Source organism: Callospermophilus lateralis, chromosome 15 (genome assembly GCF_048772815.1).
Source record: "Callospermophilus lateralis isolate mCalLat2 chromosome 15, mCalLat2.hap1, whole genome shotgun sequence".
NCBI classification, from domain to species: Eukaryota; Metazoa; Chordata; class Mammalia; order Rodentia; family Sciuridae; genus Callospermophilus; species Callospermophilus lateralis.
Genome location: NC_135319.1, coordinates 88129262 through 88138524, shown reverse-complemented (window position 1 = coordinate 88138524; position 9263 = coordinate 88129262). Strand labels below are relative to the sequence as shown.

At 50.0% G+C, this 9263-nt stretch overlaps 1 protein-coding gene across 1 annotated transcript; it reads left to right on the top strand.

The window, feature by feature from the left end:
* The first annotated feature begins 1563 nt into the window (after positions 1 to 1563).
* On the top strand, positions 1564 to 8915 carry Mmp21 (matrix metallopeptidase 21). Its single transcript, XM_077105483.1, has 7 exons — positions 1564 to 1725; positions 2848 to 3367; positions 4354 to 4493; positions 4754 to 4895; positions 5804 to 6061; positions 8211 to 8380; positions 8616 to 8915. The coding sequence occupies exons 1-7, from the start codon at positions 1564 to 1566 to the stop codon at positions 8913 to 8915; spliced, it is 1692 nt and encodes a 563-aa protein (XP_076961598.1).
* Positions 8916 to 9263: the final 348 nt, after the last annotated feature.

Sequence of the window (9263 nt, the reverse complement as noted above, 5' to 3'; positions counted from 1 at the left end):
CTCCTTCTGCCTATACTCAGCCACACTTGCCTGAGTGTGGCCATCCACAGCAGCACAAGGCCAACAGCATACACAGGCACAAATAATTTTAAGGAACAAGACCCTTTAGGAATGAATTCCTCAAGTCTCTGATCTCTGTCTTAGTTCATTTGACAAAATTAACTATGACGAAATACCTTAGTAATTTTTAAATACTAAAAATTTAGAGTCTGGGAAATCCAAGATCAAGATGACAGCAAGTTCAGTGTCTCATGGAGGCCTGGTCTCCTCTTCAAGATGGCCTTGAATTTTGTTCTCACATGCAGAAGGGATGGGAGGGCAAAGGACCAATGCCCTCTGAAGCCTCTTTTATAAGCATAACAATCCATTCACACAGCAGAGCCCTTCTGGCCTAATGGCCCCTGAAAGGCCCCCCAGTTTGACACTTGCTTTTGGGGTTACGATGCAATGTTTATTTAGGAGGGGACACAAACATTCAATCCACAGCAAGCCCTAGGAGAGACCATCCTATCCCCAGGAGGAATGGCTGTCATGCAGGGTTTAAGGTCTGACTTTGAGAAGCACAGACTTTGGCCGGAGCTAGCAAAGTGGGAAGGACTGCCAGCTCCATCTTCTCTGCTGGTCAGAACACAGCTGTGCATGGACCTTGGAGATGTCCAAGCTCCTCACGAGCACCACTTCCCTTCCCAGTGTCACAGGTGTTGCCTTGCTGCTGAATTATCAAGTATGAGACAAACAGATCCCCTGGCACTTAGTCCCCTTCCCCCTAAAGTCCTGGGCCCTGGTGAGGGTTCCTGGCCTGTAGAGCCATAAGAGCAACAAAGAAGGGTGCAGGGGGCCAGGAAGGTTCCACCTAGGAAACCCAGGTTCCACCCGTCTCAAAGCTCCACAGAGATTCCTTAAGATTTAGTCTCAGGAGATTTCTTAAAAATTAGTCTCACTCCACCAAAAAGTTCCATGCAATTTAGAACAAAATCCAAACAGCTCCCCTGCCACACAGGTCTTTCCCCTGGACCATCCCCTGCTCTCCTTCCCTCCCCTCCCCTCACTCAGGTCCGGCCACACTGTCTCCTTCCTTCCCGAGTGCTACGGAATTACCCAGCTGGTTCCTGTGCAGGGCCTTTGCTCCTGCCCCTTGCCTACAATGCAACCTTCAAGCCAGATCCAACGGGAACGCCTCCCTCCTGTCTCTGTGTTCAGATCTCATCTCCTCATGATGCTGTCTGCCCTCCCGGATATTACTTCAGGCAGGAGAATGCAGAGCTCATCCACGTGCACATCGCCAGAGTGCTGAGATTCTCAGGTATCTGCAACTTGGGGAAGGAATTCCCTGAGGATGTGGCAAACACAGGAGGATGAGGAGAGAGTTCTCATGCTAACAAGAAGGGTGGCCCTGGGGTCTTCAAAGGCAGCCTGCCAGGGCTGCTGAGCAGCCTCTCAGAGGGCACACTTGGAGACTGGGTGAGAAAGCTTGTTTGCTCATAAAAGCGTTCCAGGCCCTGCTCATTAAGGAGGAGAGACGGGGACAAAGCAAGACAAGAGGACCAGAATCCAGGCTGGGCCATGCTGGCTTTCTCTGTCTTGTGTCCGACACTGTTGCTCAGCTGCCTGGCTGTCCCCTGGCCTGCCCGGGCAGAGACCCTCTTCCACAGCCGGGACCGCTCAGACCTGGAACCATCCCCGCTGCGCAGGGCCAAGCCCATCACTGACCTCCATGCTGCTCAGGTAGGAGAAAGACTCCAAGAGTAGCATCGTCCACATGCACATGATGTGTGGACACGTGTCCACAGACAGGGCATGGCTGCAGATCTTGTGGGGAGCAGGATTTCCATGGTTCTAGCAGGACATGGCTCTGTGCTTAACCTGATGTTCACTATTGGTTTTTGCAGTGCTGGGCTAGATCCCAGGGCCCTGTGCATGCTCAGCAAGCACTCCACCACCAACCACACCCTAACCCAACCTAATGTTGATTGACAACCCCTAGGTCAGCCTCTAGTCAGTGATTAATGTTGCCCTGTGCAAAAGAACCACAGACTTGAATATCATTGCTTTTCTAAATGCAAGTGAGGTAGTAAGAGGCTAAGGCACTGTCCAAAGAGCGCTCTCTGGAGAAAGGGGCAGCTCTAGCAAAGACGCCCTACTGCAAAATCTAGGATCCTCAGCAGAGCCATCTGAGGGTGGCATCCATTGACTCTGCTGGAGCTCCATCATGACCTGGGCAAAGGCTCTCATGAGATTTCTTCATGACATGGGTTGGACAGGGAGTGTGACCCTGCAATCCTAGTGGTCACCATATTCCACAAGCAGATGATCAGAATCTCCCACATTAAGCCCTGGATCTGGTGTACCTGAAGGTGGAGGGTCTTGAGAAGGGGGCTGGCTGGGTCTGCTGTGGCTGCCAGGACCAAGGGCTGCGGTGCTCCCTCCCCTCCCTGTGCTGGGGTGGAATTTGCCACTCCCAGGCCCCTCACTTATAGTCTCTAGCACCTGGGCCAGACGCTGCAACCTCCCCTATTTATATCCCATGACCTCAGTGCGCTTCTTCCAGTCCTGACCCCTCGTCTCCCGACATGCCTCTCCTCCTACCATCCCCACTCCCACCCGGCCTGCTCCAATTCTGCCTCTCCTCAGGCCACACGGTGCCATGATTTCAGCCAGCCCAGCCAACCCCCTGCACACTGCCCTCACCTTCGGCTACTCTCTCCATGCCCTGTCTCCCTTCCTCTGTCTCTTTCTTCTCCCTCTATCTCCTTTCGGTCATATAGTCCCTGGTCAGGGCAGACATGGGCAGTGGGAAGGCCCTGCGGGTGGCAGCCCCTTGGACTTGGGTGCATTTCTCTCCCACAGAAGTTCTTATCCAGATATGGCTGGTCGGAGGGTCCTTCAGCCTGGGGTCCCAGCCCCAAAGAGCCAGCAGCCTCCCCTGCGGGCCCCACCCTGGCTGAAGCTGTGCGCAGGTTCCAGAGAGTGAATGCGCTGCCAGCCAGTGGGAAGCTGGATGCAGCTACCCTGGAGGCCATGAACAGGCCTCGCTGTGGTGTCCCTGACACCCGGCTGCCAGCCCTGTCGACCCCTTCAGACCCACGGCCCAGGGCCCGATCAAAGCGATTCCTACAAATGCTGCTACCCAGGCCAGGTGGGCAGCAGGAGGACTCCTCAGACAGTGGGGCCATGAGGGCCTTCTCCAAAAAGACCCTGACCTGGAGACTGGTGGGCGAGGCCTACAGCAGCCAGCTCTCTGTGGACGAGCAGAGATACATCTTCAGACTGGCCTTCAGGATGTGGAGTGAGGTGACACCACTGGACTTCCGGGAGGATCTCACCGCTCCTGGGGCCACAGTGGACATAAAACTGGGTTTTGGGAGAGGTAATAAAGGGCAGGTTCAGGACCCCCCACGCTTCCTGCCCACTCTGCAAGCACACACCTTTGGCCTTTCCCTCTGGGTTCCTTACCTGCATGCTGGGCACTGGGCTTCCTGGAGTCAGTCCCACCAGTCTCAGTCACCTGCAGAAAGGTGGTGCAACTGGTCTCCCTGGCTTGTTCTGAAGTGACACCAACAGGGAGAGGCAGATGTAAGCCCTCTATTAATGTTACCATCTTAGAACTTACCAGAAAAGGAATGGACCTGTCACCTAGCAGGGCGCCTGGAGTGGTCACAGGGGACACCAAGGCCAGCCTGCTCCCCTCAGAGTAGGTGGGCCCATGGGTGCAGGCCAGCTGTAGGAGCTTGCTCACCTGGAGCATTCAGTATGCCATCAAGACTCCACACACACGCCCTCCCTGGTCCTGTGGAGAAGCCATGGGTATATAACATTGACCTGAGTAAGGAGATAGCCAGGGTCACCCACAGGTACCACCAACTCTTAGCTGGTAGATTTGGACAAATATCCTAACATCTCTGTGCCCCATGTGTGAACCAGGGCAGCTCTTGGCTGTCCTGGTCTTGCTGAATCAGTGTCTCAGTGAGAGTGCATGGGGCACGGTTTGTTGAAAAAGCACATAAGGGACAGCGACCTTCAGGGACCTTCCAGCTGTCAGGACCCAGTTCCAGTGCCCTCCCCTCCGTGAGCACTTCAGACATCACCCATCTCCCCGTCCCCACACTCCTCTCCCTGCTGCTCCCAGCTTTGGAACCTGCTCCTTTGCTACAGTCTGTTCTTCATGATGAGTTTGTAGATGACCGTGGCTCCGCACTCCTCCTCCTGGGCGGCAATTAACCCAGTTGTGGCCATGCCCGCTCCTGCCCCTGGTGCAAGCTCCTGGAGGCTGACTGCTGTCAAGTCTGTCTGGTTAGGTGGGGAATCTGCAATGGGCACCCCTCACTCACCAGAACCCCTTTGTCCCCTTGCCAGGCCGGCACCTGGGCTGTCCTCGGGTGTTTGATGGGAGCGGACAGGAGTTCGCACATGCCTGGCACCTGGGTGATATTCACTTTGATGATGATGAGCACTTCACACCACCCACGAGTGACACAGGCATCAGCCTTCTCAAAGTAAGTAGCTCATGCTGCTCTACTGAGCCGGAAAGGGCAGGCAGCACGGGCCCAGTCTGAAAGCCAGGGCCTACCGCGGCGTTGCCCTGAGGTGGCTGGAGGGTCTGGGGATGCTTCCTAGTTCTCACCATGTTCCCCTTTTCCTGAAAAAGCACAGCACCAGTGAGGCACAGGCCTGTCCTCTGTAATTCAGGGACCAGTCCCAGTGGTACTCAAAGGCACAGGATTGGCCCTGCCCATGGTTTGTGTTGCCCTCCTAGGTGGCTGTCCATGAAATTGGCCATGTCCTCGGCCTGCCTCACACCTACAGGATGGGATCCATAATGCAACCAAATTACATTCCCCAGAAACCTGCGTTTGAGCTGGACTGGTCAGATAGAAAAGCAATTCAGAGACTGTATGGTAAGACAGCTCTTGGGCCGGTTCTCCCCAGAGCTCCCAGAGGACACTCAGGGTGCCAAGATACACCAGGACCCTGCTTGCCGCTCAGTGAGAGGCAGGTCCCCAGGGAGCACAAAGTTCCACTAAGTATCTGTCCCCTAACTCCACGGGACAATTTCCTTAGTTAAATGTGGCCCTGCCCTGACTGCAGTCACAGGTGAAGGACACAGGTGGGCAAAGCACACTCCCGTGGACAATCCTCCAGCCCTCCTCCACATGCTGCCTGTGTTGGCTGGGAGAAAAGCTGACCTGTGCCTCAGTATCACACAGGAGCACCAAGGGGAAGCCACTGGGAGCTTTCTAGTAATTCTAAGGCAAAGAACTGATTAAGCTTGCAGCGGCAGCTTTAATTTTTATTTAGTTGTTCAGGCTGAGGTACTTATGGGCCATTATTTAATGAAAATGATCAGTGATTTAACACAGATGCCCAAGGCAAGGAAAGCTAGGCTTCCCCTTCCCATGTAAAGGAGCCTCAGGGAGACCACCCTGTTTCTGTTCTTGGCACTCAGGGCCTTTGGAGACAATGGGAGCCAGGACACACTTATTTCCCCAGTGGAGCTCTTCCTCTAGCGTGTGCCCAGAACCAGAGGGCCTTCCTCTAATGAAGTCAGACTGGCCATCAAAAGAGAAATCAGGTCATATAACATGGCATTCAGACTAAGTCTGAGAGCATTATGAGCAACTCGTGTGGCTGGACTCTTGCAGGCAACCTGGGTCCCTGTTCCTGCTCAGCCCACGTCTAATAGCAGATGGTATCTTGCTTTAAGGTGTGTCAATAGAAAACCCCAGATTTGCAATTATCTCTATCCAGTCACACCTGAAAGTTGACATTTGTACCATGTGACAGGTGGCCGGATTTTTCTTTTCAGGTTCATGTGAAGGATCATTTGATACTGCATTTGATTGGATTCGCAAAGAGAGAAACCAATATGGTGAGGTGATGGTGAGGTTCAGCACCTATTTCTTCCGCAACAGCTGGTACTGGCTTTATGAAAATCGAAACAACAGGACCCGCTATGGGGATCCTCTTCCAATCCTCACTGGCTGGCACGGAATCCCAGCACGAAAGATAGATGCGTTTGTCCACATCTGGACATGGAGAAGAGACGAACGTTATTTTTTTAAAGGTAAAGATTCTTCATGGGTGGCCTCATTGCTCTTTTTTAAAAAAATATTTTTAGTTGTCTATGGACTTTATTTTTTTATTTATATGCAGTGCTGAGAATCGAACCTGGTGCTTCACATGTTAGGCAAGCATTCTACCACTGAGCCACAACCCCAGCCCTCGCCATTTCTCTTAATAAGAGAAATGCATTCAGAATAAATGTTCCAAGACCCTACCATGGAATCTATTGTATGCTCTGGTAATTACTTGCTTGATTCTAGTCTGCCCCATTGGACTGCGAGCTTTGTGGGAACAGGGGTTGGGTCGTGTTCCTGATCTTTTACAAGAAAGTACTTAATGTCATTGAATGGATGTGTAAAGAAGTTTGCTAGACACTTGAAGTAGTTGACAAAGCACTGTTACCTGGTTCTGGAGGAAAAAGGATGCCCTGGAAGGCTAGCAACACAGGCATAATTCCAGGGGACAGGCCGATCAGGGAGGTGACCACTGCCACCTGGAATCCATGCTAGTATTCCAGAAGTCAGGACTTGCCCTGGACTAGGGATGGGAGAGATCCGGAATGCCTAGAGGAGGGCACCCAGACTGCAGTGTGGGTGCGTGCAGTGGCCAGACACAAGCAGCAGGAATGGGGAATGGAAAAGGCTCATCTGTGGACTCCATTGAAGGGGGACAGGGGACCCACATGGGATGAGATTCTGAGAAGACTGGTGGTCCGACCTTGGAGAGCCTCAAATGGAGTAACCAGGGTCTGGACTTCATCCAACGGGTAGCAAGGAATCAATTTCTGTACAGGGAAGAGCAGTGTTTTGCAGGAGGTGATTCGGCCAGGGTGGGGTGACCATGTGAAGAGCAGGTTGGGGCTGTCTTGCTGCTGTTCTTATTCACAAGCCACCCTGTCCAGCATCTCCACACCCAGCTCATGAAGACACGCTGCTTCGCAAACCCAGTGGGCTGCAATCCAATCCCAAACGTGATGTTGTGGCTCCTGCTCTTTCCTTTGCAGAAATGTTGTGTGTACCTCTTGAACTTGAATCTCAGTGATCCAAACTATGCTGCTATGCTTTGTTAACTGCTCAGAGTTAACAAAGCAAGAGCTAAACTGCGAGAACGTCATATGCAAACTTTATTATCAGGATCCTATGTCTAGATTTGGTCTTTAGTTCCCTTCATATCACACAAGATTTTTTTTAATGCTTTAAAGAACTTACATTGGCAACAAGGAGTCAGTACAGAATTAGGTCATGATGGGGGACTGCTTTAAAAACATCTTTAATTTGCTGTAAATATTTTAAATTTTAAAAAATCCCAGTTAGAGTGAATTGCTGCTCCACTGGGACATCTCAGTGCCAATTGTAATGCATGTGTGGTTGCTAAGGGATGTCACTACTTGAGTACGCCATAAGTTGTGCAAACAGAAGTGTCTAACTCAGCAGATTTATTTATTCTACTGTGTGCTGACAACAGGTCATGTCTTTTAAGAACTAAAAAGGAAAGCCTAGAATAATCCTCTCCTGTTTCAGAGCATTAAATTAGCATTTGAACGTTAAAACAAAATTAACCGGAGTATATTAGTTCTCAGGATAGTGGGTCTGGGTGGACTCTGAATTTGCACAAGTCACTTCGAGGCTCTACTCCAGTTTCCTTATTTGCAAAATGGGGATGGAGAGACAGATGGTTAAAAAACACTGGAAAAGGTATAACCCAGGAATAAGCATCGGGATTTCTTCTGTCAAGAGACCTTGTGTCAATTAGAGTAGGAAAGTGATTCTGGCCAACACGTGGGCCACTAACATGCAAAAGGACATTGTTAGATCATGAAAGAGGAAAAAAAATCAAGATGCTCAGGTGAAAGAGACCACATTTTTGTCATTTTTGAGAGCCAACAGGACGATGTGAATAGATCAGGGCTCTCTGTGAGACACCAACAATCTAGTTGCAGCAGTATCAAGTACAGAAAACGTTATTGGGGTCAAATTGAGAAGTCATCCAAAACCTGGGGAAACCACTGAGACTTCAGTAGGTGCCACAAGCCCAGCTTTCTCTGGGAATCCGGCAGAGCATATGCAGAATGGGCTGGGCCTGCATAGGAGGCTGTCCATCGGGTTTCCTGTGATTTAAAAGCCATATTCATATTCTTGGTTGACACTCAGGAAATCAATACTGGAGATATGACAGTGACAAGGACCAGGCCCACACAGATGAAGAAGGAAGAAGCTACCCCAAACTGATTTCAGAAGGGTTTCCTGGCATCCCCAGTCCTCTGGACACTGCCTTTTATGACAGAAGGCAACAGCTAATTTACTTCTTCAAGGTGTCCTTTGTAAGTAGCACTGCTTCTGTACTCCCGTCTGAGATGTGTCTGAACAAAATTCTCAGTTGAAAGCTGTTCTCTTTGCTTCAGGTCTAACAGCAGTGGCAGATCATTAGGTGGAGAACTATTTAGAACTTCAGGTCTAAAGAACTCAGTGCACAGTTGGATGTAATTAACTCACTGCTAAAGTTAACCTAAATATCAATGAACTTCAGAACAGTCTTACTCTCTAATTTGTTTGCAGGTATTTGCATTTGATGTCAACAGAAACCAAGTACTGAGTTCTTATCCAAAGAAGATTACTGAAGTTTTTCCAGCAATAAGACCACACAACCATCCCTTTAGAAATATAGATTCAGCTTACTATTCCTATGCACATGGCTCCATTTTCTTTTTCAAAGGCAATGCCTATTGGAAAGTAGTTAATGACAAAGACAAACAACAGAATTCCTGGCTTCCTTCTAATGGTGTATTTCCAAAAAGGTCTATTTCAGAGAAGTGGTTTGATGTTTGTGATGTCCACACCTCCACACTGGACATGTAATGAGAAAAACAGGAAAACTCAAACAGGGTAAGATTTTTTTCCAAGAGAAAAAGTCTGACTTCTTTTACAAAGAAGTGACTATAGCTCCCCAAGTTAAAAATCAATGGAAAAAAAAAAAAAAACTTGCTTAAACTTTTAAAATATTTGGTTTTAAGATCAATTGCTCAGGCAAAACCAATCAATTGCCAAATAATTTTATTAACTTTTCAGAAAATCTCCCCCCCACACACAAACACCCTGAGGCAGCCTCACATTTGTTCGGTTCTGCGTGGAACTCTGCAACTGCACCCCAACACTGCACCCAGCCCTGCTGCACGGGGACTGGGGAGGCTGCCAGTGCCATGGTGT